Consider the following 27,956-nt stretch of genomic DNA (forward strand, 5'->3'; position numbering starts at 1 on the left):
ATGTATATTTAATTTAATTTATATTGAAATTTTAGAATGTTGTAGTCTGATCTGTTGTTGGGATTTACAAAAACTAACGAGAGAGATAAGATCAAAAAAAAAATAGATTCTCCCGGGGGTGAGTCGAACACCCGATCTCAAGATTACTTTGAGGTACTCATTACAGTCTCGCGCCTTAGCCAGCTTGGCCACCGAGAGGAATCTCACGACATTCAGAAAAACTAAATAACTAAGTACTTTGCTATGAGCAACTTAATCCATTTACCTTTCATGCTGCGAGAAAGATATCTATTTAAACGTATGGCATGAGAATACTTCTTTCCTAACAATTTCGTTACTACTACGATCTTATTGAAAAAACTTTACTCAAGGATGTAATTCGGGTTAATTGAAGAAGTTCCAGATTGCGCATATAACTAGTCAAGATCCCTCCATCGCCTCCAGGTTCCGGTAAATTTTATGCAAATCATATCATTACACGTGAAACAATACACCCAATAGAATATCTTTCAATTATTACTATAACGCACGTGCTGTTGCTTGATAAGTTATCTGAAGAATCTCACTCGCCTCATTCTGCACGCAAAAACCCGGAAACTTCGTGAAGCAGATGCACATATATTCATATATTCCTTCACATTGGTTGATATTAGCCTCATCCTCATGATAACAGACAAAATTTTGTGATCACGTGCGAATTGGTAATTGACATTCATAGACGGGCTTTATTTAGTGGGTGATTTCTTATAACGAAAATATAAAGCAATAGTTCTTTCTTCTATTTCAAGTATTGATTCAAGATTACAAAATGGGAAGTCAAATAGAGGCCAGTATGTTATTTTTTGATCGGAGCAGATGTAGAAGTGAATTGTTCTGAGAAGAAGCAAAAGGGGTGCAACTTTTATCTGATAAAAAGTTTTTTTGTAAACTCATTCTAACCAATTTAGTCTCCAATATTGTCAAGAATATTGAAGGTTCAGTATTTGTGACTCAACCAGCTAAGTCTGTTGAATCGTCTTTTTCGAAGTATTTACCAAATGCAAATACTTTGATAGACTCCAACGATCCATATAGTGTCATAAATAACTATGCGGAGCATAGGACAGAAGGGGAAGAACAGGATGATGAAATAATCACCGTTATCACCAACGGCTCTACTATTTTCAGAAACTTGCCATTTTTGTCGTCAACAGCTTTCAAGACAAGTAAGATTGTATCACATGTTGAATTAGTGAATTTTGATTTTTCGATTGTTTCTACATTGAGAGACTTGAACGTTCCTGTTTTGGTATCACAGTCTACAAACGAGTCTGTTGTGTTTTCTAAATTGAGTTACAATTTAAGTCAAAGATTTGGTCAACCAGTTTTCCATTTCTTTGCACCTTCTAACTATCGTTCTGCTTTAAGCGAAAAGGTAGATGGTAAGATAATCATTGATGATTTATCTAAGTATGAGTTCAATGATCTTTTATCCAAGTTTGGTGTATCTCCTTTTGAAGTTGTTACAGGTAGTTCCAAGGCCCAGCATTCTATTGTTTATTTCGGTCAATTAAATGATGAACTTATCAGTGCTGCTAAGAACGAGAATGTCGTATTAGTTTCAATTAAAGTTTATAAGCCTTTCGACTTGCAAAAGTTATTGACTATAATACCATCATCGGTTGAAACGATTACATTCGTTTCCCAGACCACCTCCCCATCAACGTCGTTTGCTCCTTTATTATTAGATTTCTTCCAAGAGTATTCCAAGTATCAAACTTTGAAGAATTTCACAAAAGTGGCTGCTGCATTCTTTGGCTACATAAAGTCGGAAAAATATTCAGAAATTATTGGTAACCTTTTATCGAACATAAAATCTGAATCTCCTGTTCAAAACTTGTCATTCGGTAAAACAAATACGGAATTGGCCACTAAGGCTAGTAAGGAAAGACATGGTGAATCTCTTAAGGCTATCACCAATGTCCATAATTTGGAACAAGCTTATTTAAAGATTTTACAACAAGTCAACACTGATAGTTTGAACATTTTGAATGAGTTTAATGCCGATAATATCGGCGTCGAAACTAATCCTGAATATGGTTATGGTGCGTACTTAAACTTCGAAGAACAACAAAAGCAATTGACAGATTTGGTTTATGCAGCTATTCAAGATAATTTATTTAAATCAATTGACAACGAAAAATTGATTGACAATTTATCTAAGTGGTTAATTAACGTGAGAGAAAACATTGAAACTACCAGTAACTCAGTATTAGAGACTATAAAATTATTAGAAACAGACACGAATTCTTCTAATGCAGCCAAGATTCTAGACTTGAAGGAATATTTCAAAGTGAACAAAAACTGGTTGATAGGTTCGGACGCATGGTCGTACGATTTAGGGTCATCAGGTGTCCACAATTTAATCACATCGAATAAAAACATTAATATGTTAATTATCGATTCTGAGCCATACGAAGATAAATCAAATGATAAAACTGTTAATGGATTCCGTAAGAAAGATGTTGGTTTATATGCAATGAACTATGGTGGGTGTTATGTTGCATCTGTCGCAATTTATTCTTCTTATACCCAAGTATTGCAAGCTTTTATAGAGGCTGAAAAATTCAATGGTCCTGCTATTGTTCTTGCTTATTTACCATACCATAATGAATTTGATAATACTTTATCAATTTTAAAGGAAACTAAGCTTGCAGTAGATAGTGGATACTGGCCATTATACAGATACGACCCAACTATCGAAGATGAATCAAAATCATTTATATTAGATTCCTCGAACTTAAGAAATCAATTGAAGAATTTCTTGGATCGTGAAAATAAATTGACTTTATTAGCCAAGAAAGATCCTTTGTTGTCTAGAAACTTGACTAGTAATGCCACTACTGAAATTAAGGCTAAGCAACTCCAGGCTGCTAATGACTCCTATAGTAAGTTATTGCAAGGATTGTCTGGTCCTCCTTTAACTGTTGCTTTCGCATCCGATGGGGGTAATGCAGAAGCAGTTGCCAAAAAGATCAATAGACAAGCTCTTGGAAGAGGATTGAAATCAATTGTTTTAGCAATGGATGATATATCAATGGAAGATTTACCAAATGAGACAAATATTGTATTTATTGCTTCTACTTCGGGACAAGGTGAATTCCCAACTAACGGTAAACAATTTTGGGACGGTTTAAAGAATTCTAACGATATCGACTTGTCAACCATCAAATTCTCTGTTTTTGGTTTAGGTGATTCTGAATACTGGCCAAGAAAAGAAGACAAGCATTATTACAACAAGCCAAGTAAAGATTTATTCAATAAGTTGAAGTTCTACGGTGGTGTTGAATTAATCGATATTGGTTTAGGTGATGATCAGGATGCAGATGGATTCAATACTGGTTTGAATGAATGGGAACCAAAATTATGGAAAGCTTTAGGGGTGGATAATGTTGAAGGTGTTGAAGAACCAAAGCCTTTGACTAATGAGGATATGAAAATTCAATCTGATTACTTAAGAGGTACTATTGTTGAAGGTTTGAACGATCAATCTACGGGAGCTATAAGTGCTGTTGACCAACAATTAACTAAGTTCCATGGTATTTATATGCAAGACGATCGTGATATCAGAGATGACCGTAAGAGTAAAGGTATGGAACCAGCATATGCCTTTATGGTTAGAGTTAGATTACCAGGTGGTATCGCTACTCCATCTCAATACTTGAGGATGGATGAGTTATCGAATGAAAGAGGTAATGGTACTTTAAAATTAACTACGAGAGCTACCTTTCAACTTCATGGTGTTGTTAAACATGACTTGAAGCCGGCTATTAGGGGTATGAATGCAGCATTAATGGATACGTTGGCGGCTTGTGGTGATGTCAACAGAAATGTCATGGTTTCTGCTTTACCTCATAATGCAAAGGTTCATTCTCAAATTTCCAAAACTGGTGCATTAATATCCGAGTATTTATTGCCTCAAACTACGGCTTATCATGAAATTTGGTTACAAGGTGAAGATGAAGGCGATAAGGCAGGAGCATCGAAGAACTGGGAAAACCGTAAGGAAGGACCAAAGAAGGAAAAGACTTTAGTCGCAGGTAATGCATTGACTGATTTCGAACCTATGTACGGTCCAACTTATTTACCAAGAAAGTTTAAGGTTGTTATTACTGTTCCGCCATATAATGATGTCGATGTCTATGCCCATGATATCGGTTTGATTGCTATCGTCGAGGGCGACGAAGTTATTGGCTACAATGTTTTAGCTGGTGGTGGTATGGGTTCTACTCATAATAATAAGAAGACTTATCCAAGAACTGGATCTATGTTTGGTTACATTGCAAAGGATCAGATTCACATTGCATGTGAAAAGATCATGTTAGTTCAAAGAGATTTTGGTGATAGAACAAATAGAAAGCATGCTAGATTGAAGTATACTATTGATGATTTGGGTGTAGAGGTCTTCAAGGGTAAGGTGGAAGAGTTATTAGGTTTCAAATTTGAAAAAGCTAAACCATTTGAAATAAAATCCAATGTCGATTATTTCGGATGGTGTAAGGATGAAACTGGTGCTAATCATTTTACTGCTTTTATTGAAAATGGTAGAATTGAAGACACACCTGAATTACCACAAAAGACCGGTTTGAGTAAAATCGCAGAATACTTGTTACAAAACGAAAGACCCGGTGAATTTAGATTGACAGGTAACCAGCATATTTTGATTTCTAACATAAACGATGATGATTTGGATACTGTAAAATCATTGTTAGCTCAATACAAGTTGGATAACACAGATTTCTCTGGTTTAAGGTTGTCTTCTGCAGCTTGTGTTGCATTCCCAACTTGTGGTTTAGCTATGGCAGAATCAGAACGTTATTTACCTGAATTAATTACAAAGTTAGAGGAAGCTTTAGAAGATTATGGTTTAAGACACGATTCGGTTGTTATGAGAATGACCGGTTGTCCAAATGGTTGTGCAAGACCATGGGTTGCAGAAGTCGCATTAGTCGGTAAAGCATTTGGTGCGTATAACTTAATGTTGGGTGGTGGTCACCATGGTGAAAGATTAAATAAGATTTACAGATATTCCATAAAGGAAGATGAAATTTTAAGTATCCTTAAACCATTGTTCAAGAGATGGAGTTTAGAAAGAAATGAAGGAGAACCATTCGGTGATTTCTGTATTAGAATTGGTATTATTAAGCCAACTACTGAAGGTAAATTCTTCCATGATGATCTTCCTGAAGATGCTTAGTGTTTATAATTTAAATAGTTGTTATTATGTTTATTTCATTGATGTTTCCAATGCATTTATAAATTATTAATAGTATTTTGGCCTGTAGCTCTATATGATACAATTATGCTAGTTTTTCGTGTCGTTTAGGGTTTGCTGATCTTCCCATTCGATGTAGTTCGGTTTCTGATGTTATATGAAATATTAGTGCTACTATTAGAGTTAGAGGTTGAATTCTCCTGTAACAGTCGTATATCCTTAAGCAAACCTTTTATTGTAGGCTTATGATGTCTTTCTATCTCTAGCACATCTTTTAGCTTTATATTCCATAGCGTTACACTAACAGAGTTTAATCTTCTTAGGACTTTATTCTCACATACTTCAGCTATTCTGTCTGATTCACTATTCAAAGTCTGTAATCTTTTATCAGCATGGTTCTTTATATATTGTATAAGCTTCGCCTTCTCTGCTTTAGTATAGGGCATGCTTGTTAGCAGACAATATAATTCACTGTGTATCTCTATCGTAGCACCAAAACATAAACCATTTCATATATCCGGTTCAGGCACGATTTTAATAATGATCGAAATCCACATCGGTGGCGATTATATCAAAACGAACGATAGATAACTCCAGCTAACAATCGATTGTACAATATAATTCATTGATTGAAGTTATAAGAGGGTTGAAGGTGTTACATAAATATAGTTCAACTTATTTTAAAAAGACAATTTTGTTCCCTGATTCATATTAATATATATAATAGTAACAAAAATGGTTCTTGAAGCTACAATGATAGCCATTGATAACTCCGAGTATATGAGGAATGGAGATTATTTAACATCTAGATATGATGCCCAGCTCACGGCAACGGAGTTTATTTTTCAGAATAAAGTTAATTCGAATCCAGAAAACACTGTCGGGTTATTGGCATATGGTGGAAACGGGCCTCAAGTATTATCAACTTTAACCACAGACTTCGGTAAAATATTGTCCGGAGCTCACGAAACAAAGATATCAGGAGAAAATCACTTTTCGAGTGGTATTCAAGTTGCAGCCTTAGCGTTGAAACACCGTCAAAATAAAGTGCAGAGTCAAAGAATCATAATATTTGTTGGTAGTCCAGTCACTGAATCCGAAAAGGATTTGGAAAAGCTAGCCAAAAAGATGAAGAAAAATAACGTAGCCATTGATATCATAAATTTTGGTGAAGAATCAGTTAATACATCAAAGTTAGAGAAATTTAATTCGATTATAAATAACCATGATAACTCGCATCTAGTTTCTATTCCACCAGGACCAAGATTATTATATGAAGTTATTGCTACATCGCCTATCTTAGTCGAAGATGGCTTCGACATGGGTGGCAATGGCACAGATATGGGTATGGATGCATTTGGTGGAGGTAATGGTGATATCATCGATCCGAATATGGATCCAGATTTAGCTTTGGCTTTGAGACTTTCATTAGAAGAAGAAAAGGCAAGACAAGAAAGAGAAGCGGCAGACAAGGCCAAGGATGAGTCCGGTTCAAATGATTTGGAACAAATTGCAGAAGATAAAGAACAACCTGATCATAATAATGAAGACACCAATATGAAAGATGCCAATTAGAAATAAAATTGTCAGTGATCCGTGGATTATCAGTTATATCTTTCTAATTAGATTTTATATAAATTAATAAAAGTTATATTCAGCATTATGGCACGCTGCGACTTGTGGGTTCATGTGTTTCGTATCCACTTCAAGTCATCAGCTTGGGAATCAAGACTTTCCTTGTCAGAAGAGGAAATAGATTCAAAAAGATTATCTTATTCTAGACTATTAATCGACACATAAAATCTATTTACATTCCCATTTCCCTCATAATTGCCAATTCATCCTCATGTTCATGATCGTCAACTTCGATTTCTTCATCCGGATACTCATCGTATTTGTTCATAGGCTCCGACCCAATAGGTATATCGTCATCAGAAAAGGGGTCATCTGAGTCGTCTGAATCATTTGAGCTCGCTGGAACATTAGTTTTCGTGTTAACTGCATCGAGAGAGGCATTGTGCCCCGAATTAGAAGCGGCAGAACCAACGTCCCTGGAAACAGCTTCTGCAGGTGGTGTGGTTGGTGTGTGATATAAATCGTCATCTTCTCCAACGAACAACCCATTAGATTGGTTCGTATTCATGAAACTCCAGTCATCGTCAGCAATGTCATGGATCCCTTCTGGACCTTGGTTTTCTGGCAATGGCTCACTCTGCTGATTCTGTGTTTCCGGCATTTCCATTCTTTCTGTATCCATTATACCTTTGTTTTCTTTCAATTTACGTAATTCTTGTTCTATTAATTCACGTCTGTAAAGTTTAAGTTGGCCTGACTTTGACCCAAAACTTCTGAGTAACTGTAGACAGTCCTTGAACTTAGCTTTAGGAAATAATCCATGGCACCAGAGTTGGTAGAATTGTAACATAGATGATAGGTTTTTGAATTCATTTTCATGTTTCAACAGTCTAACAGCCTTAGAACTCAACGATGACTTCTTCGAGGAAAGCGTCTTTTGTAATGCCTTATCATTTTTTTGAAATACCCTTATCAATTTTGAATGATTCCGTATAACATAATTCAACCCTTTCAGTTTATTAAATATTCTTTCATTGTCAATCTTGGCTATTTTGGCTCTGCTGGATAATTTGATCGTTTGATCGAGGCCCAAAAGATCATCTCCTTCCCTTTCCGCAGAACCATTAGTCTGCGACTGTTGACCTGATTCTGTTGGAACAGTTTCCTCGTGTTGGAACAAACTTAACTCTTCTTCCAAATCCATGAATAATTTTGCGTGTTGTGATAATGAATACCCATAAACCTATGATAAAATAATATTATCATCATTAATGGAAACAACGCGTCAAAATACGGAAATGTCGCGTGGAACATCATCTATATTTTATTCTAAGTGAATTCAAATACTAATCTTCACATATTCATTTGACCAAAATCTTTGAAGTTATGAAGACCAGAAGACGGATTAGGTGACAAATGATCATTTTTCAAGCTTTTACTTATCAGTCTTTTATTTTTAGTGAAATTATCATTTCATGAACAAAGCGCATTTCCGTTGAGCACTCCATCCATCACTATCCCTAGTTCAAGATGATCAAATTTATGTATATTTATCAAGCATGTACTGTCATATTTTAATTCCTATAAAGTATTATACATAAAAGTGTAATGTATAAGTTTATCTGCGTATAAGTGGTTGGCTGCAAAAATCAACAGAAGCCACAAACATATTGATAAAAGCTACGAAGCAGCCTAAAATATGGAAAACATACAAATTTGATATTTATCAGTTGCTATCGTTTTTATCATATAGAATGCTCTATTCGCTAATATCTAATCTTCTTTGCTTTATATGGCCACTATTTTTAACACTTAAACTGTTGAGTGGAGAGTATTGCAAGAAACGTACCGTTGATGGCAAAAATAGCGACCAAATTAAATTTTTACTTAACTATTGGATATGTTTTATTATTGTGGATTATATAGAAAGGCTGGTGTTATATAATGCTATATTTTGGCCTTGTTTTGGATTCGGCTTCTTGCCAGAACTTTTTTCTTGCTCGATAAAGCTTTGGTTATTTTACAATCATGGATGCTTGGTAATAAACTATTGTTATCTCAACCAGTTTTTGAGGAAGGTTACTTGTGAATTAGAAGCTGTTGACCCCTTGGAAGTTTTTGAGGTGAATTTGGTAAACCCTGTGATGAAGACTTTATTGACAGAAAATCATCTTGCTCCTTTGAAATTGCTATCAAGTATGAAGATTGGGACTATAAGCTGGACCGTTGGTCGAATAGTTGAATTTTGCCAGTGCTTTGTTAAGTCCGCTGACCAATCCTTCTTGCAGTTTTCCCTAGATTATATTTGTTATATGGATTCTAAGCAGGAACTTGAAAAGCATTTCGAGATAACAAAAAGGTTCCTTGCTTCAGTAATATCCTTTATTCAATACCAATTCATTCGCTTGAACGTACAAGACGAGGAATCCTTACCAAAAATAGTACAGTTACTATTAATACCAAATGTTCAACAAAATGTTCCGTTGCACCATACTCCGAAATTCGAATCACATAATGATAGAATCGAACCAGTTCGTATGGATCTGAAGGGTACAAAAGCTAATGATACGCTCGAGCCAGAGCTAGAATATCAATCAAAAAGTAGTATCTCAGACCAAAAGTATTCAATCAATAATAAATTGCTACCGAGATATGTTGGGAATTGTCAGTTCACAACTTATTCTAAGCGAAAGCTGCAGAGAACAAGCTCTAAACCGAAATATCTCGATAATGCAATATCTGGATATGTAACAACAACAATTTCCAACCCTTTTCAATTTAGGAAGTTTAGGTAGTATTTTATAGTCTATCCAATTTTTAAAAACCAAATGAATGGGATCTGAAAAAAGTTGATCATTATGGAATTTGCAATCAATTTCACTAATCTCATGTGCGATATAAAAAAATTTATCTTCAAATATCATAAATAGTTGTAATATTTCTACTAAATAAATGTATTTTACAGAATATTTGCCTAGAATAAATTCTATATCGGTAATAGTTGAGAATAATGATCCAATAGGCAACTTAATAGATATAAGACTAAGTAGTAGAGATCAAGTCTTGATTAAGTTCCACGATAATGAAATATCAGTAAATTTACCAGTAAAAATAAAGAGAGATGATAAAATACGAATAGCAAATGCAAATCAAACAGCCGACTACTTGCAATTAACTATTGCCTTAACACCACATGATTCAAATGATGTGTCAGAAAAAACTGAATCATTCATGGATTTTTCCTCATCAAATTTGGTTCAGAAATGGTCATGTAAAGATTTGAAAACTAAAACTCCACAGACTGACAATAAGAACAATTTTAAACTCACTTGCCTAAAATGTTCCCATGCAATAATTGATTCTAAGGAGTATGATAGATTTTTTGACATGCCGTCTGAATTGTGGTCAGAGATGATGGAATTTTGGCACTGTCATAAGCCGGCGGAGGACCCTAATGAAAAAGATTCCCATCGAAATTATAATGGTAATCTCAAGCCTGGCGATAATGATGTTATAATTGGAAGCTCTTACTTTTTGATAAACAAATCTAAACAGCTCGAGATTTCAGATCAAGACGTGAAATGTGGATTGTGCAAATATAATTTGGGAATTTTAGACAATTCTACCTTGAAACTTTTTAAGTGGAACTTAGCATTGAAATATAAAGAAAATATAGAGACGTTCCCTTCTTATATCTACGTTTATAACTTAATCGTTGATAAGATAAATTTATCTGCCATTAGAAAATTTAATGTGACATCAGAATCAAGGCAGGATTACATGTTCATCTGGATAATGAATATTGGGGTAGATGTATCAACTGAAAACTTCGTTTTGAATAATTCTATGAAAGTATTCTATTATCATGATGATATCAGAGGCATTTCAAAAGATGATGAAAGTATAGAATCCGTAGTTTTACAGGATGATGTATTTAATGACTTCCTGAAACAGTTATCTAAAATAAATAATTTCATACCAAACTTGAAGAAGACAATGACCTTGAAACTAGATGAAGAAGTAAAAATATTTAACGTAAGCTTTATAACAGGCTTCTAATCTAAATAAACCAAAGAACACAATCACAATATTTTATACCTAGTTATTCTCAAGAATATCCTTAATAACAGGAACTATTTGCTTTCTTGAAGCTGCTGTGTTGTTTTGATTGTAGATCTTAAATGTTTGACCTTTTCCCAAGTCAGCGAGATAACTGTTAAGATTTTCAAGCTTGTATATATCGGAATCTAATTTCAATTCATCGTTAGCTAAATTCGCTAATTGCAACAAAATATCTTTACGTGGATTGCTTGAGTTGAAAGCATAACTGAACTCTCTTGTGTATTGATCATTTTCTTGTCTAGTATAGGAAGTCGTCATGATTAAAAGATCTAAATTAAAATCCTTCATGATTTCATTGAAAGTTTCTGATATTTCTTGCATAGAATAGTTTGACAATAACCAATAGAAAGATTTACCAATTGAGCTAAATCCAACCACTGTAGACACATTACATCTGGAGGTGAATTTGAATTGTTTATAATCTTTTTTTAAAATATCATAAAACTTGAAACCTTTCATATCCTTTTTAGCTACTTTTATTTGCTTATAATATCCCTTAAGTAATTTTTCAATATTATCAGTGCTTTGGCAAGCATAGTTTCCTAACCCTTTGAGTAAAATTTCATTCTTTTGTAAAATATTTTGATATTCTTTAAATGCGATAACATCACCTTCTTCAACCTTCTGGCTCATATTTGACGTATCAATTAGTAAAGATCCTAATAACAAAGGAACAATTTCATTATCTTTTTCGTAGAAGATATCTTTATTACTAAATTGGTCATACCAATAATTAAAGACTAACGCAGAACAAGACCCATTACTATGTATTATTCTTGGGTTAGCATTTAAAAATACTGATTCGTCCTGGTGGTGGTCTATAATCCCAACAATATCTAGCTTTCCTTTAGAAAGATAGTCAGTGAATACATCCCCTTGGATGTTACAGTGATCAACTAACGTTAATTCAATAGGAACATCGGAAGCAGTTATTCTTTTGAAATCTTCAATGAAATATAAGCTATCCTCAGTTATTGAATAGGAATCCAATAAGGTAACAATGTCCCTCCGTAACTTAAAGTCAGTTCTGGATATATTAATTAACGGGATTAACAAGGATTCGTCCTTCTTATAATTGAAATATGCAAAACTAATGGCACTAATTACTGAATCTAAATCAGCCGATTGATTACCAGTAACAAATCTTAACGGGGACTTAATTGAGTTGGTCTCTAATTGCTTCTTTAGAGTGACTAAATACGATCTTACTGACATTATTTTATCGTTTTTTGTATGTACCTATACTTTTACTTATGTTATTTACAAATTAATAAAATATTTTTCGGATCTGTTTTTGAATTATTTTGATTATATTTAGCGTACCTAATTAATACGTAAAGTTTCATTAAGCACAGGAGATTTTCCGTGAGCTTATTTGGCATAATGTAATTTTATATCTAACCATTGTCTTCTTTTGACTTCTTCTACACTCAAAGAGATATCACCATAAGTCACAGGCCTGAAATAGAAGAAGAACCAAACTACGCCAACAGCACAAATACTAACAAATGCGGCCATTCTAATTTTCAAAACACCTTTTGGTTGACCAGTCTTTTTGTTACTATTATTAGAACAAAGAAATTCAACAAGTCCACCCGAAAACAAGGCTGCAATCAAGTGTGCTGGTAAGTAATGATGCAAGAACTTCTGTCTATTCATTAGGAAAAATGGGAGGTAATGGGCACTCCAACCAATAAATAAAAATCCCAATGTGTTGTATAATCTTGATCTTGCCTTGTTGTTTAAAATATAAACATGACGACGGCGAGTTACTTGATCAGCTAATAATAAACCGACGTAAATAGCAAGGAAGCCAACTTCTAACCAGAACCCTATAACATTACCTGTAAAGAAAATTTGTTTCCTCTCCTCATTATCGTTCCAGAATGAGACACCGGAAAGCGCCAATGGCCAGGAGTCTGGCTGCGAGGCGAATGGGTGTTGAGAGGATAAAATGTTGTTATGATGAAACATTAACAATTGTAATTCCCACCATTTCTTCAAAAATGGGATCTTTCTAATAACCTTAGGAACATATTCTGCTCTTTTGTCATCTTCTTTTAAGTTCACAATTTCATCGAAGGTCCAGATGTTACTTCTATCTTGAACTTTCTTATTACCACTGACTTCCTGGTGACCGAATCCCCATTCAGGTAATAATTCATCATCATGTGTCCACATTGCAACCACTGTATCGACATGGATAACCTTTAAGGGGATGGCTTTTGTTCTGACAAGTTTTCTCTTGTTCTTATCATTACCGGATTCAGAAAGACGTAATCTAAATAAGGTCTCATTATAATGGTCAGCATTAGCATCATCATCATAAGCGATAGTAAACTCTTCATTGGTTGGCTTCAAAGGTGACGCTACGTCATGGGATAATAAATAACCCCCAGTTCCCACATGTCTAAATCTTACAATGTCGTTCGTATACACAGCCTTTCCTTCGGCATCAGCATCATTAGGAGGTAAAATTTCCCAGTGGTTATTGATATCTGAAGACTCTTTGTTTTCAGAATCAAAGACACAGGTAACTTGTTGGGTATTCGAGGATACTCTACCATCTTCATAACGTAAAGGGTAATCAAAGAGGTGCGAATGCAAGAATGCATCCGTTTCTTTATGTTTAATCGATATGATGTCATTATAATGAACGTCCTTAGCATGTCTAGCCATTGGTGACTCAAGCAATGATTCCTGAAATTCGGATGACATAAACGAATCACCTGGACCAGATTTAACCAATATCGCAAAATGCAAATAAAACCAGAATAAGTAAATCATGAAAGGAACAATAATCAAGGCCCATAATCTAGCAAAAAAGTGCTTCGATAAGTCTGTCAATGTTAAGCCTCTCTTGAAATCCAATAAATACCACAATTCATAAAGAACACCAATACCAATAGTGACATATGTGAAAACACCTACATATTTGGTTGATATGACACAAGATAAGAAGACCCCGGTCAATGACAACCATGTCCACCATTTCCTACTGAAGGGTACTTTACGGTAGGTAATGAATCTAGTATACGCAAAAATTGTCAAGGCGACACTTAAAATCAAGGTAGCATCTAACAAGATCAATCTAGATTCTGCGACGTGAGCATTATCAAAACAAACTAATAAACTTGAAAAAAGACAGGCAGGAACAGAGTATCCCAAGTTCTTCATGGTTAAGAACATAACAGGTACAACCGCGGCACCTTGGATAGCCAGGAAAGATCTGTAAGCAACATATGGAACATTATGTTCAATATAATTGTCACCAATATTTTCAAATTTGAAATTTCCATCATAACCGACAAGATAGCCAACAAATGCGATCAATAACTTCGCAAAAGGAGGGTGTAAATCAAAAAAGTAGGTTCTTTCCAAGTAATATGAAGCAAACTTTCCAAAATGGACTTCGTCAAATACAACTTTGGCAGGTGTATCAATTTTAGAAAATCTAGTATAAATGGCACAAAGTGTCACAATAATCAATGCTATGTAATACTTTCTTTCTGGCTCTTTTGGGGTTTCCGAATCTTCATTATAAGCTTTTAGTTTATTTAAATCATCATCAACGATTGAGCTAGTTGGAGGTGTTGCAGACTTTTTTCCTCCTCTTTTTCTGACTGCCTGAGACATATTTAAACTTTATACTCAATTGACCTAGATATCAAGTCTGTACTTCTATGAACGCAATGAAATCTAGTAAACAAATGTAGTGGGTTTACTGAATGAAAGATATCTTTTTGACTGATTGTCACGATAAAATAACACGTTGTAAAGTTATACAATTTATATACAGGATACTTTTTCAAATGCACTTAAAGCCTTGTTAAATAGACCATAAACACGTACTTTCATATCATATATTAAATGGGATTAAATACTATCTCACATGTGCTTCTTAGACCTCTTTTGGATACCTCCTCTACCTCTCACAATTGGTGTTACAGCAGTTTGTGATGGGAAATGAGAGCTGGAAACATAATTTTGATGCAATGGGACGTGATCCGGTTGGCCACTATACATACCTTCAACAGATGTAGGTGTCTCTCTTCCTTTTGATTCTAGTTCGTAAGACTCTTGCGATGCATTATTTCGAGCCTGTGGAATGCCCAGGTCATAAGACTTATCACTCATGGCCTTTGTAGCATCGTTATATTTGGTATTATTGATTTCAATAGGCTTAGATGTAGAAAACTGGGCGATCCTGGAATTCTTTTCATCCAATAATCCTTCATATTTGAGAATTATAGCTGCCAATTCTTGAATTCGTCTTTCATATTGGGAGGTAAAAGTGCTTATGTTCTTGGTTAAATCACCTTTAGAAGAAGAAAGTTTAGATTCATACGATTTTATTGCTGCATCATACAAATCCTGTGCCTTTATTAATTCTTGGGAAATCTTCAAATTTTTATCGTTAAGCATTAATATATCATTTTTTAAATTGTAAATTTGCTTTTCTTGTTCGCTTAGGTTGAAAGTCGAGCTAGTTTGAGTTTCATCAAGGTGTTTTGTTTCCTTCAGCGTATTCTTCTCTGTCACAAGTTTTATTTCTTGGTTCAATGTCTCGTTCATTTGCTCTAACTCACTCAATTTAGTTTTTAGCCTGTTAACTTCAAACTCTTTTTCAGGTAAAACCACTTGAATGGAATGGCTCAAATTGCTACCCAATAATTGTTGTTCAGTTGTGGCATTTTTTAAGTCTGTTTTCAACTTATAGTTTTCATTTTCGAGGTCTTTAATTTTACTAAATAAAATAGAATTTTCATCCTTAAACTTGGACCTTGATTCTGTCAATTGTAGCTTCAATTCTTTTAAAGTTTCCGTAAGTGTATTATACCCTAGTTTCAAACTATCGATTTTTAATGTATTATTCTTGTGCTCAATAGATTGGTCATGCTGACGAGTTTGTTTTGAAAGCTTATTCAATTTTAGTTTAAGTTTGATATAGTGAGTTTTGTTTAAATCTCGCATATAATTTGAAAACTCTAATTCATTTTTCATGAGTAGCAACTCTCGATGATAGTATTCAAGTGCTGTTCCATGTTGAAATTTATTATTAGTGATATTATTATCTTGGACTTGGCTTGAGTCTAAAGTAGTCACATTAGATATTGTTCCAGAAATTGATTTTCTATGAACAGATGTCGTCTCTAATGATGTTATTGGGGAAGTAATAGGCCTTTGAAGTAATTCATTTTTTACTTTCTCATTTGGAGAATTTGGGTTCTTTGATTGATCTCTAGCTGGCACGTTTGAATCAATTTTAGGGTCACTTGATTTAGGTGAAAAGAGGTAAAGTTTCTCATGAGCTGAAAACATATCACTTAGCAGTTGGTTCGATTCAAATCGGTCATACTGTTTTGATTCTTGTGAACCATCAACATCTAGATCAAATCTATTATAAGCACCAAGATCACTGTCAGGAGGTGTGTATTCATTTTCATTTTCATTTATTTGATGTTCTTCCTTTAAACCTTTATCAAACTTCACATCCTTAAATTTGATATCAGATATGCTACTCTTCCTCTCGCCAATCTGGTTCGATAATTTACTATTAAGATGCTGTAACGAAATTGGTAACTTCTGCAAAGTAATATCCTTCAAATTCAAATAAGTAGGTGTTGCAAATGATGATTTTCGCGATACATGACGTGAATTTGATAGGGAGCCGGCATTTGATTCACCTGTACCCGTATATATAAATCCAAATTGATTGTTGTTATTGTTATTAGTATTAGTATTCGTATCCGATGAAGGTTTATCCCATGATGATCTAGCAAGTTCTTCATGACCATGAACTGCGTTAATCACCAAATGTGGATTAAAACTTAAGCATTCTAATGATATTTCTTCAGAGCGAAGATCATTGTCAGTTGTCTCTTTCAATAGCCATAACAAAGGATTTTCTAGTTCATTCTGTAATGTTAACTTATCGTATTGAAGAAAGTTGGGATGAAAGGAAAAAGATCTCAAGAACTCTCTTGTGGTATCAATTACATCGAGCTCTAAATTTCTTTCACGAGGTGACCCTTTATCTTCCATAATTGAACTAAGCAATTTGATTTTGAATATTTCTGTAGGACGGTTTATCAAAAAGTTGAAGGGAGACTGACAAAACTTGCTTAAATTTAACGGGAAGAGTCCATATAATAATGTAATAAAATGCAGAACGTCTAGTTCAATCTTAGAATTAGTTAATGCGACATCATTTAATGAATCTGCTTCTGCCAAATCCCAAAGCTTGAAGTTTTCATCAAGCGATTTGGATAAGTAATCAGTCCTATTCGGTATATGTCTATTAAACAGCTCCCAATTTGCTAGTCGGATATAAATTACTAACAAGTCAGGAAAAGATTTTACCATCTTATTGCAAACTTGTGGAATTAACATAACAAGTAACGACAATGAAACAAGAAGAATGCTTTCATTATAGTCATATAATAAACTTCTGAGTACATTATAAAAAAGGTCTGTGTCGACTATTTGATAAACTTGCAACGTGTGAGAAGAAACTAGTCTTAGCAATAACGTCAACATGTCTAGTCTTTCAGACGATGTTTTAAAGTACCTATTGATCAAGCTGAAATATTCTTTGGTTTTTTTAAGTCCATACTCATGAAGTAAATCTTCACAATTCTTTTTCATGTATCGTATTCTTTCGTAATAAAGCTGACTATCACTATTTTCTTTTGGTAAATGCAAACCTATGACATCGTACCGTTCATCACTTTGGCCGATATACAATTGTATAATAGTATCCATGACAATTAATGCTATCTGGTCACGCCTTTCTATTAATAATGGATCTTTTGACGGTATAGTTTTCATAGATAGTTGACGAATAAATTCTCGAGACTTCAATACAAGCTGTATATCGTATCCAGCACTGTCTACGGCTGGTTTGAGGTATGTCTTACTCCAAAGTTTTATCTCATTATCTATCAAAATTGGCAGAAGCTGTATCAAAATCTCCAAGAACAATATTTCCCTAGGTAAGTTCGAAGCAGGTTTAATATATCCGTTATAAATACGGAATAACTCGCCATTTATATCTATCGACTGTTTTATGCTTTGTAAATCATTATGCTTTTCATTAAATAAACTTATCACTTCAAAAAGTTCAGATTCTTCTGAACTTATTTTATCTACGTTAGCATTATCTTTCCAATGATCAGCCACATTATTAAGCGCTCTGATAAGGGATCTAGACGACCCATTCATGTCTATTTAGGGACAAATCTAAGAATGCTATTTGCTGGAATATAGTAAAACTTTACAATAGAAAGTTTGATTTTGACAGATTTGAGAATGCGATAAACAAAATATATATATTTCAAGATTACTACTCTATAAGATGACTCAGACTTCATACATAGATATCATAAGAAAAATAGATAGCTTTACCTACGAAGAGGATGAATTCTACTATAAGTTGAGGGCCCATGATGGTTCTGCTACTTTGGGCTACATAACACCAACAATTTCAAAGTATTTTGAAGACGAGCAAGACATTCTACTTGATGCTGAAAAAAAGACATTAACAATATCCCCTTATTTGGATACTATCGAGAAAAGAAATGCTTTGTTCAGCCTGATTGCTACAAAATGGCGCAAGATACCTTACTTCTCAGAATCTCTTGATAAGGGCTGGAGAAACGAATTGTACACTGTGTATAACCCTACCCACACTCCATATGTGCAGATTGAACGTGCATTCTCTGTCTTAATTGGAGTTATAACGTATGGGGTTCATATAAATGGATACATACCTCCCCATAAATCTTCAAACGGTAATCTCAAAATGTGGGTTCCTAGAAGATCTGCTACAAAACCAACATATCCGGGTATGCTTGACAATACTGTTGCAGGAGGACTAGGTTATCCGTATGGTATTTGGGAGACTGTTATTAAGGAATGCTACGAAGAGGCTGGGTTAGGAGAAGATTTTGTTAACAGTCATGTTAGGTCCGCTGGTGTTGTTCTGTATATCTTCGAACCGAACGGTCATAAGGACACAGTACAACCAGAAGTAGAGTACATATATGATCTAGAGTTTGATAATGAAACGGATGTTCTTCCTTATCCCGAAGACGGCGAGGCTGAAGATTTTACCTTGATGGATGTTAGTGAAGTATTGGACAGATTACTTAATAATGAATTTAAGCCAAATTGTGGTTTAGTAGTTACAGATTTCTTAGTTAGACACGGTTACATTACACCTGAATCAGATGAGAATTATCTTGAGATCGTATCTAGATGTCATAGAATGATGCCGTTTCCAACTATATAGTTGATAGACTTTTTTTTTTTCGTGCAGATAACCGCATTATTTGATTAATTAATAAAAGTTTTAGTAGATAAACACTCTTCGTTTTCAATAGATAACGGTTTAAATATGGTTTCCGAAATTCTATACAATACACCAGACTTTGATCCTGGTTCGAATTTAAATCAATTGATTAAATCTATACTTGATTATCAGTCAAAAAGACAAAGTGATGAATCGCTAAGGCTTAAAAAGAATTACTCTCCCAATGATTTCATTTCGAAAGTTAATAACTTAGAAGAATTCTTTTACGACAATATTAGTTATCTTACTAAAATTCCACAAAAGAATCATCAGTTTTTATGGTTACTTAGTTTGGAATCTTTAGCAACCGCTTTGTATAGGTATAAGTTATTTTACTACGAAAATCTATTAAATGATTCCTATGTGGACAGGCAAGAAATTTATAATACAAATCACATTTTAGGAACAATTGCTACGAGATTGGAAAGCATTACCAGCCGTTTTAGAGATTTGGCCAACCGGTTCTTTAGTGAACATATATCTATAGGGAAATTCATATGTTCCGGGACGTACTCAACTATCATTATGAATAAACTATTCAATTTTATAACGACCTCCTTTAAATTACTTACCATTGATGAAGCAGAAGATATGTTATATATAAATGAGGTCACATTAACAATACAATCTATTGGCGAGTTTCTCTTTAGGTATTATACTTACATTGGGGGCCTTGAAGAAGTAGCAAAACAAGAATTAAACAATGATGTGTTTCCTACCCTAACTGAATTTATAAAAACAATATATGTAATCGGCAAATCACAATTAATATTACCATTCATGGTACCTAGTGAGATCAGCAATGACGAATTCAAGCCTATAATACATCCCAAAACACCACTTAAAGTTATTCAAAGTTCAACAATAGATTTCACTTTTTTAAAGGACTATTATAAATACATCGCATTTAACTTGCTTAGCTTATCATTATCGCAAGAAACAAGTATTGAACACGAATATAATGTTCAATCTGATATTTACTTTAGAGTTCTATTAAGCTTTCCAAATTTGAGTACTACTGTTTATGAAAGATTCGAGATTTCAAATAATCAGCCGGAGAACCTTTTTGATACCGGTCAGTTACAGGAAAGAATACAAAATGATAACATTGACTTTTCATCAGTATCATTACTTGAAAGACAGGAAATCTCACTTCTCTTCATATTAAATTATTTATTGCAGCTAACTGAATTAAGAAATTTGATCGAACCAGAGCAGTACTATAAGTCAGAGTTAACATTTTTAGTTAGATCTTTGTCTACGAGTATTTCGCAGGATATACATGTGAGTGCATCTAGATCTGGAAGTTTACATCCATCAACAGCTCCCTCTTATTCACAATTGAATATGCTCGATAGTAGCAACAAAATAAAGCAAGTATCTAATATCAAGTTTCTGTCTTTAAGCTCTATCATATTGCATGGCACTTATAAAGAAAAATTGATTATGATTATCAACTTTTGTGAGAAATTGAACCAGAAATCTCTTAACATACCTCATATTATTGAACGTTTTAATCTTGATTCCAATTTAGAAAATGATTTTCAACACTTGGTTTCAATGATTGACACAGAAAAGTACCCTGGTAAATTGATATATGCGAAAACGATTAGTAAGATTACGCGGCTTTTGAAGATGATAAGTATTAAACATTTGGTGCAAAGTGCTGGTATTAATAACGTTCCCGAGTCTTACTTGAATAGACTTTTTTGCTCAAAAGAACCACTATCTGTTTCTACCAAGGTAAAGGAAATTGTCAAATTTACTCAATATAGTGACAGTAATAAAGAGGTGTTAATTAGATTCGAATCCTTGGATAATCGTACAAATCCTAGTCTTAACTCTTCCATAAAAAACCAGATCAATAATTACAATACTACCAAAGAATTGGAGAAGCTTTCTGATCATTTAAAATAGGATTTTTTATCAATTTGAATAAATATTATTGCATTAAACCTCTAGTAAAACATAAAAAAAAAACAAATAACAACCTTAATTTATTTCTCTTAAATATAAATTTAAAATTCAGGTCAACAAGGACGCTTCACTAGCTCAGTTGGCAGAGCGTCAGTCTCATAATTATTCAATTGTGTCATCTGAAGGTCGACAGTTCGAACCTGCCGTGGAGCATTTTTTTTTTTATTTTGAAAAATTTTCTACTAATTTTTCATTTGAATTTAACCAATGTCGAAATTACAAGGTTTATTTGGTTTATTCCAAGAAGAAATCAATACGGAGTATGTTCGTGTATTGCACCATTATAAATCATAATGAAACTAACCATTACGTAGAATTAATTTTAAGAATAAAATTAATGATTTAGAAAACCTATTCAATGCTGAACTTGCAATTATAAAATCTGAATATGCCAATTTGTCTACTATTCAGCCTAGTAATCTACCTTACGACTTCTCTTCGGAAGATATAACAAGTGTACCGTTTGTCTTTGCGTTGAGAGAATTGTGTCAAGAAAAGATAATAAATAACGAAAACAGAGATATCACAGAACTTGGAACTGTTAATGAAGTCAAGGTTATTGATAATTTAAATCTACTAAGCGATAGATACCACCGTTATTTACAAGAATTAAATGGAATTAATTGCAAAGCTATCTTCAAGGACAGGTTTTCTCATAAAATTAACGAAGAAATCATTTATGTATTAATGGCTAATCGCTATTTCAAGACAATATCATATATTTATCAAGTGGACCTTAAGGGGAAACAATTAGATAAAATATTACACCCTCTCATTTCAAAGAGCGATCAAGATATAATGGGTCTAGTGATAACACCAGAAGAAATCCAACGCGTATTATCTTTAGAGAAATTGAATTATAATGACTATCTACTTGGTTTATTACGCCTTATTGAAACCGTTGTGGAGTATACAATTGATACAATTATACTGATTTCAATATCTTCCGAAAACTCCCCAAAACAATTGCAAAATATACAGTATAGTTTAAGTCTCATTAATCTACAAATTGTTACCAAGCTTCAAAATGGATTTCAAATGCTAGACTTGAAGAACGACAATATTAGGAGAAAGTTTGACGGCTTAAAATATAATTTTAAGAAGATGAATGGAATAGTATATGACTTGTCCTTAAGAAAGCTTATTGTAAACGAAGTTGAAATATATTAGTATGCAAATATAAATTTATATATGTATAGCAATTTCTAATTATCCTTAAATAAATTCCTACTAATCTTTTAGTTTATTAGTTACTCTGATGCAGAATCATGGTGATCACTATTCAACTTTTGTTTCTTTGCTGTCGGGGACTCTCCTTGAACCTTTTTTTCTAAGCCCTTATTAAATAACATTTCATCTAGTGTTCTGGCTCGAGAGTCAGGAATAGAATTTTCATTATCCTTAATGCCATTATTTTTTGGAGATTTATCATTATTTTCCTGAAGAATAGTATCGGCTTCTAGTTTGTTCTGAGTTATATGTTTATCTGACACAGACTCAAAATTGATACTATCCATTTTTAATTCAGGGGTTTTAATTACTTCTCTACTTTGTTCTTCTTCTAAGATTTTAGAATTGACATTATTTTCCTTCCCAACAACACCTTCCTTCTCTACTTTTTTGTCTGAGCAACTTACAAAATCATTATAAATATCGGGTTGATCTTTTAAAATATTTTCGATATCCCTTCTGAAAGTCTTCAACATATCAGAAATGAGCGGAAAAAAATCTCTTTTAGCAAGCTTTTTAGCCTTTTCATTCGGAGATTCTGTTGGTTCAGGAGTGCCCATTGGTTTAAGATTATTCAGCTGTTTCTCAAAATACAAATAGATTCTAATAAAAATTGCGACCATTGTATCGTCAATTAATGATGTTGGGCCAAATCCATTATTTAATTTTTTCATATCAGTAATTGCATGAAGGAAACATAAATGTATTTGTAACTCTCCGGGCACCCCATCACCTTTCATGTTTTCTAACAACGACTTTGAATTCATCATAAATTTCTGGTAACCCAGAGACAGCATAAATCTTTCCGTAAAACCCTCATCAACTTTAAGCAGATTTCTGATGATTTTACAAATTGATGAACATAATGTTTCCCATAAGGAATATAGCGATACCATAATTGAATTCGAACGTCGTAACTTCGGAAGCATTTGTATTAGGCCTATTAAATTCCGATCACTCGAAAGCAATACGACATAGAAATGCGCATATTGGAATGTATAATAGAAGTGTTTCCCAGGTCTTTCATTTTCAGGTTTCCATATCAGAACCAACGTTTTATTAGTTGATTTCAATGACACGATTGATGAAATTTCCTCTTTTGCCTCAGTGATTTTACCGAATTCTTCAAATAATACTTTTGCTAGTCTATACCTAGGCTTATGATGCCATCTTTTTTTATCGTAAGATATTACTGCCTTAAGGCATTCCACAATAATTTCATAAAAGTCCATTGGCTTCTCGATAGATTTATTACCTTTTTCGTAGTTGATCACCATGTCATTTTTGAGGAATTCCAAACCAGATTGAAAACTTAAAGAGCCCTCCTTTGCATACTTATAAATTAAGGAACACTTTTTGTAATGAGGTTCAATAATAGGATCTGATGGATTTGATTGCTCTTTAGCTATATTAGAAGCCTGTTGCAACGTATCAAGAACTATTCTGGGTGATTTATTCAATTTTCTTTGAACCTTAGAAAGGTAATAATAGTATGTCCAGTCATTTCTTTTCGATTTGATAGCTATATGTAATGATTGTTGAATAACTTTCAAGCAGAGGTTAGAATTCACAGAGCTTGTAGATACACTGACAAAAGCAGCACCAGTGGGTTTTTTTATAAACCGAGGAATATTCTGAACTTTAAATGCATGCATATCCATCGGCTTCATTGCTGCATTATACATTTCTTTAGAGAACAATGCCATAAGAGATCCTATTGTAGTTTTTAGAGGGAGGTCTTTCTTTATGTTTGCCTTTGTCGATTCATTAATAGCCATCAAATAACATATCAATGATTTTCTTTGGAGGTTAGCAGTACCTATCTTTCTTTCTGGTACTGTTAACTTATCTGATGTCCATATCAAATCATCTTCAACCAAGAATCCATATGCTTGCCCCAATAAAAACCAACTTTCCATTCTATTCGTACAGTAAACTAAATCATTCTTCAACAACATAATAATATTTTCTAGTTCAACAGCCCTACTTTGGGTTGATTTTTTTCTAATCTTGTAAGAAGCAAACATCAATAGACCTTGCATATAATATAAACCGCTTCGAATTATATTGGCGTTATCAGGTGGATTACGGAAATCTAATTCTTCCAAACCGTAAAATGTATCACGAAGAAATCTTGAAGTAATTGATGTTGATTCAAGAAAATGTTCAAATAAAGAGTCATTTCTACTGAGGATTTCACATGAATCAAAATCAGGATCTCCTACAACCTCATAAAATTCGTCAATTAATAATTTCATGTCCGATTTGGGCGTTGCTTTTAACGGATTCTTCTTGAAGCACAAGGGCAAAATAAAATCAGCCATTCTCTGGGTGGATGATAAATCAAATTCAGCAGTCTTTTTAGTTTCGTGATTTGCCGGTGTAAACGTGTCAATGCTGACGCTATAATGATACCGACACGAAATAAGTTGGGCTAACTGTTTCTCGAATAGATTATTATCGAATGCTACCAATATATCCTGAGCCAAGTTCAAAAATAATCCTTCTGCAGCATCACATACCCTTCTCCAACCTAACTGTTCATGGAAATCACATATGAGATTACCAATAGTTTTTTCAATCTCACTGGGTACTTTACTTTCCTCTATTTTTACAGTATTCATTAATAATTCCTTATAGTAGATAACAATTACCGAGACTGTACTTATGAATATATCTTTGAATCGTTCATATGCCTTGTTCGATCTAGCTTTAACAGACAACTTAGAACTTGATATTAAGGCAGCCTCCTCGTGGATGCTAAACAAGTAAAATAGTTCAAAAAGCTTAAGCAATTCACTGAACGTACGTTCAATGGACAGTGATGTTCTATGCAGATCTCTGGATAGTTTCCAATTATTCTCTCTCAAGTGGCTTAAAAAGATCCGAACATGTTTGCCATATGAACCTAATACCTTTGCTAAAGTTTCAAACTTTGTACCTATAAGTCCATTATATGTATTACTGTTCAAATAATATAAGATAAAAGATACATTTTGTTCGAACCCATGTTGGAACTTAGCAAACTGGTTGTTTTCATCGTAATACAGAAATAAAATGTTCCACGAGCTTAACTTCATATCAACTGGAGATTCTTCCAAAAAATCTTTAATGGCTATAAGTGCGTCCTTATCAAACGTACTAACCTCTTTATTTAGAGGTAATGCTTCAATTGATTCATCAGGGGATGAATCGCTAATTAGTATGGTTTCTAAAAGATGTATTGCCTCATCATTATTTGTTCCCGGTTTAGCATATAATATTTTTGCTAATATTGATAATATTGATGTTGTTGTTACTTGTGTTTTGATACTGTCGACACTTATTTCATTAATATTTTCGTAATTCGGTAAAGGAATATGTGCCTCAGCTTCTTTTTTTGTCAGAATATTATCATGCAATTCGTGTAGCTGAGACATTATAAACCCTTTCTCTTGCCATATTGTATTTTGAGATTTCTCTTTATGTATAAAAGACCATTTATATCTGCAGTAATAAGTAAAAAAATCTTGGTCCATCATGGCAAAAGATAAATCTATTCTCTCGAGTAAGTCCTCGAAATGCTGAGTCCATCGGTTTAATTTGTCTCCGATTTTGACTAGCTCTAAAGAAATATTGTTTAACGTGGCTTTATTTGGTTTATGAGTAGTTCTCTTGTAATTTAAAGATGTCATGCTATTTATCTGGTCCTTAATCGAAATATAAGTGTCCACCAATATTTCATATATAGCCACAGAAAACGAGAAATCATCAAGCATATGGCTTATACCTAGGGCATCGCAACCCTCCAACCTTAAATGATTCAAAATAATTGATTCGCATTGTATTGTCCATTCCCTAATCCTATCATAAAGCTTAGAATTCCAAATGGTATCAGTTATCAAACAATATGCTGCATGTCCTTTAAAATCTCCTTTAGGGCGTTGGATACTTAAAAGTTTGCGTAAAATAAGTAGCTTAAGTTCTTCATAGTGGCATGGGTTTTCATTTATATCATGTAGAAATTTTTGGATCTCTTCAGTAGTTTCGTATGACGAAATATCTTTTATATCCTTTGATAAATCCAGGTTTAGCGAATCTCCCTTCTTTCCAAAAGTACTCAATACTTCCATTAACTTGATTTTTTCATCTTCCGTAGATTTACTAGCTGTTGAGCCAGCTGGAGTATCATCATCCACAAATAACGAATGGGTGTACTTTCTAGTATTCCAATCATTGAGAATAAATAAAAAGTCATTGACATAACCTTCTGCGCTATTTTCATCATTATTGTTTTTTTCAGGAACGTAAATATTAACTATATTCGTGAGCGTTAGATTCGTGGCTGCCTCTTTGTTGAAGAGGTCTAAATACAGATTCAAATTCTCAAAAAAACGTTCTGTCTCAACAAAACAACTTCTCGTTATTTCTACGTCGTTTATTTCCATAGATGATTCCTCATTTCTATATCTTACTCTTTTCGATGACCTTTGGATCATGGGTGCAGATTTTGATATTGCATTTTCTTCAGAAATATGCTTTTCCCCCTCTATAACTTCTCTATTAGCAGGTATATGGTCAAGTTTACATGTAGATCCCTCTACATCTTTTTCCGAGGGATTTTTTGAATCTTGTGTTTCTTTTCCGTCGTTTATTTCCTTCTCCAAAAATTCTCTTGCCTCTAGGAATATTTCTTCGTCGGAGTTGATATGGTTAGAACCCTCATCAATTAGTATTTCTCCGTCTGGAACTTCATTATTCTCTTTATCTACTTCCTTTGAGTCGTTCTTCTCCACATCATCATCGTGTGTGGATTCATCCTCAGGGACGGGAATGGTAAATCTAACTCTCTCTATCGGATTTTCAGTTAGTAAATACGGATCTAAATCTTTAATTCTTAATCTCGATAATTCTTGTGATTTTTCTTTATCTTGTAGATGTTTAACTTTCTTATTGATGTCATCAATAACAGAAGTCCAATTAAGATCACGCTGAGCATATTCAATATTTATATTTACGGTCTTCAAATTAGTTGTATTTTCAATCAGTGTATTATAATCAGCCTTTATGGGTTCTAAGAAGGCTAGCTTTTCTTTTATTAGTTCTAATTCCCTTGTACCATCCCCGTCAGATGATGATGGTTTTGAAATATGAAGGCGCTGTAATAATAGCTTATACTTTTGTTTACATAGGTCTTCAACGGGTATTAATCCAAACAAATCATCACTTTCGTCCTTTCCGCTTATTAAGTATTCTAATGTGAATCTAGCCAATTTTGCACTATTGAGATACGTAAAAATCTCATATAAGGTGTTCAACAACTTTTCGTCTGCTTCTTGATAAATCAATGATATTATCATATCATCAATCATAGAGTAAAATAATTCTCTAATGTGTTGCTTTTTTCTATCTTCAATGTCGGATCCCTCTATCTCTGTCTTGTCCTCTAGTTTAGAAACTGCCAAA

At 33.7% G+C, this 27,956-nt stretch overlaps 13 protein-coding genes and 2 non-coding genes across 15 annotated transcripts; 8 read left to right on the forward strand and 7 right to left on the reverse strand. All coding sequences in view use genetic code 12, as the record gives it.

Moving 5' to 3' along the window:
- Nucleotides 1–108: 108 nt before the first annotated feature.
- DEHA2F04950r lies at nt 109–198 on the reverse strand. Its single transcript is given in 2 exon segments — nt 109–145; nt 160–198. It is a non-coding gene; the product is annotated as a tRNA-Tyr (tRNA).
- Nucleotides 199–808: 610 nt separating this feature from the next.
- On the forward strand, nt 809–5,236 carry DEHA2F04972g (DEHA2F04972p; the record flags this gene model as incomplete). The annotated part of the gene is made up of 2 exons (XM_002770700.1): nt 809–830; nt 948–5,236. The coding sequence occupies 2 exons, from the start codon at nt 809–811 to the stop codon at nt 5,234–5,236; spliced, it is 4,311 nt and encodes a 1,436-aa protein (XP_002770746.1).
- A 125-nt stretch (nt 5,237–5,361) lies between these two features.
- Nucleotides 5,362–5,700, reverse strand: DEHA2F04994g (DEHA2F04994p; the record flags this gene model as incomplete). Its single annotated transcript, XM_460579.1, has 1 exon — nt 5,362–5,700. One exon carries the CDS (start codon nt 5,698–5,700, stop codon nt 5,362–5,364), a length of 339 nt encoding a protein of 112 aa, XP_460579.2.
- Nucleotides 5,701–5,989: 289 nt separating this feature from the next.
- Nucleotides 5,990–6,829, forward strand: DEHA2F05016g (DEHA2F05016p; the record flags this gene model as incomplete). The annotated part of the gene is made up of 1 exon (XM_460580.1): nt 5,990–6,829. The coding sequence occupies one exon, from the start codon at nt 5,990–5,992 to the stop codon at nt 6,827–6,829; it is 840 nt and encodes a 279-aa protein (XP_460580.1).
- Nucleotides 6,830–7,061: 232 nt separating this feature from the next.
- DEHA2F05038g (DEHA2F05038p) lies at nt 7,062–8,033 on the reverse strand (the record flags this gene model as incomplete). The annotated part of the gene is made up of 1 exon (XM_002770701.1): nt 7,062–8,033. One exon carries the CDS (start codon nt 8,031–8,033, stop codon nt 7,062–7,064), a length of 972 nt encoding a protein of 323 aa, XP_002770747.1.
- Nucleotides 8,034–8,583: 550 nt separating this feature from the next.
- On the forward strand, nt 8,584–9,624 carry DEHA2F05060g (DEHA2F05060p; the record flags this gene model as incomplete). Its single annotated transcript, XM_002770702.1, has 1 exon — nt 8,584–9,624. The coding sequence occupies one exon, from the start codon at nt 8,584–8,586 to the stop codon at nt 9,622–9,624; it is 1,041 nt and encodes a 346-aa protein (XP_002770748.1).
- Nucleotides 9,625–9,781: 157 nt separating this feature from the next.
- Nucleotides 9,782–10,888, forward strand: DEHA2F05082g (DEHA2F05082p; the record flags this gene model as incomplete). The annotated part of the gene is made up of 1 exon (XM_460582.1): nt 9,782–10,888. The coding sequence occupies one exon, from the start codon at nt 9,782–9,784 to the stop codon at nt 10,886–10,888; it is 1,107 nt and encodes a 368-aa protein (XP_460582.2).
- A 39-nt stretch (nt 10,889–10,927) lies between these two features.
- DEHA2F05104g (DEHA2F05104p) lies at nt 10,928–12,166 on the reverse strand (the record flags this gene model as incomplete). Its single annotated transcript, XM_460583.1, has 1 exon — nt 10,928–12,166. The coding sequence occupies one exon, from the start codon at nt 12,164–12,166 to the stop codon at nt 10,928–10,930; it is 1,239 nt and encodes a 412-aa protein (XP_460583.1).
- Nucleotides 12,167–12,322: 156 nt separating this feature from the next.
- DEHA2F05126g (DEHA2F05126p) lies at nt 12,323–14,587 on the reverse strand (the record flags this gene model as incomplete). The annotated part of the gene is made up of 1 exon (XM_460584.1): nt 12,323–14,587. One exon carries the CDS (start codon nt 14,585–14,587, stop codon nt 12,323–12,325), a length of 2,265 nt encoding a protein of 754 aa, XP_460584.2.
- A 252-nt stretch (nt 14,588–14,839) lies between these two features.
- Nucleotides 14,840–18,175, reverse strand: DEHA2F05148g (DEHA2F05148p; the record flags this gene model as incomplete). The annotated part of the gene is made up of 1 exon (XM_460585.1): nt 14,840–18,175. The coding sequence occupies one exon, from the start codon at nt 18,173–18,175 to the stop codon at nt 14,840–14,842; it is 3,336 nt and encodes a 1,111-aa protein (XP_460585.2).
- A 133-nt stretch (nt 18,176–18,308) lies between these two features.
- Nucleotides 18,309–19,244, forward strand: DEHA2F05170g (DEHA2F05170p; the record flags this gene model as incomplete). The annotated part of the gene is made up of 1 exon (XM_460586.1): nt 18,309–19,244. The coding sequence occupies one exon, from the start codon at nt 18,309–18,311 to the stop codon at nt 19,242–19,244; it is 936 nt and encodes a 311-aa protein (XP_460586.2).
- Nucleotides 19,245–19,349: 105 nt separating this feature from the next.
- On the forward strand, nt 19,350–21,221 carry DEHA2F05192g (DEHA2F05192p; the record flags this gene model as incomplete). Its single annotated transcript, XM_460587.1, has 1 exon — nt 19,350–21,221. The coding sequence occupies one exon, from the start codon at nt 19,350–19,352 to the stop codon at nt 21,219–21,221; it is 1,872 nt and encodes a 623-aa protein (XP_460587.2).
- Nucleotides 21,222–21,345: 124 nt separating this feature from the next.
- DEHA2F05214r lies at nt 21,346–21,434 on the forward strand. The gene is given in 2 exon segments: nt 21,346–21,383; nt 21,398–21,434. It is a non-coding gene; the product is annotated as a tRNA-Met (tRNA).
- Nucleotides 21,435–21,488: 54 nt separating this feature from the next.
- Nucleotides 21,489–22,451, forward strand: DEHA2F05236g (DEHA2F05236p; the record flags this gene model as incomplete). The annotated part of the gene is made up of 2 exons (XM_460588.2): nt 21,489–21,541; nt 21,596–22,451. The coding sequence occupies 2 exons, from the start codon at nt 21,489–21,491 to the stop codon at nt 22,449–22,451; spliced, it is 909 nt and encodes a 302-aa protein (XP_460588.2).
- An 80-nt stretch (nt 22,452–22,531) lies between these two features.
- DEHA2F05258g (DEHA2F05258p) lies at nt 22,532–27,862 on the reverse strand (the record flags this gene model as incomplete). The annotated part of the gene is made up of 1 exon (XM_002770703.1): nt 22,532–27,862. One exon carries the CDS (start codon nt 27,860–27,862, stop codon nt 22,532–22,534), a length of 5,331 nt encoding a protein of 1,776 aa, XP_002770749.1.
- Between the last annotated feature and the right edge of the window lie 94 nt (nt 27,863–27,956).

This window comes from Debaryomyces hansenii, assembly GCF_000006445.2.
Source record: "Debaryomyces hansenii CBS767 chromosome F complete sequence".
NCBI classification, from domain to species: Eukaryota; Fungi; Ascomycota; class Pichiomycetes; order Serinales; family Debaryomycetaceae; genus Debaryomyces; species Debaryomyces hansenii.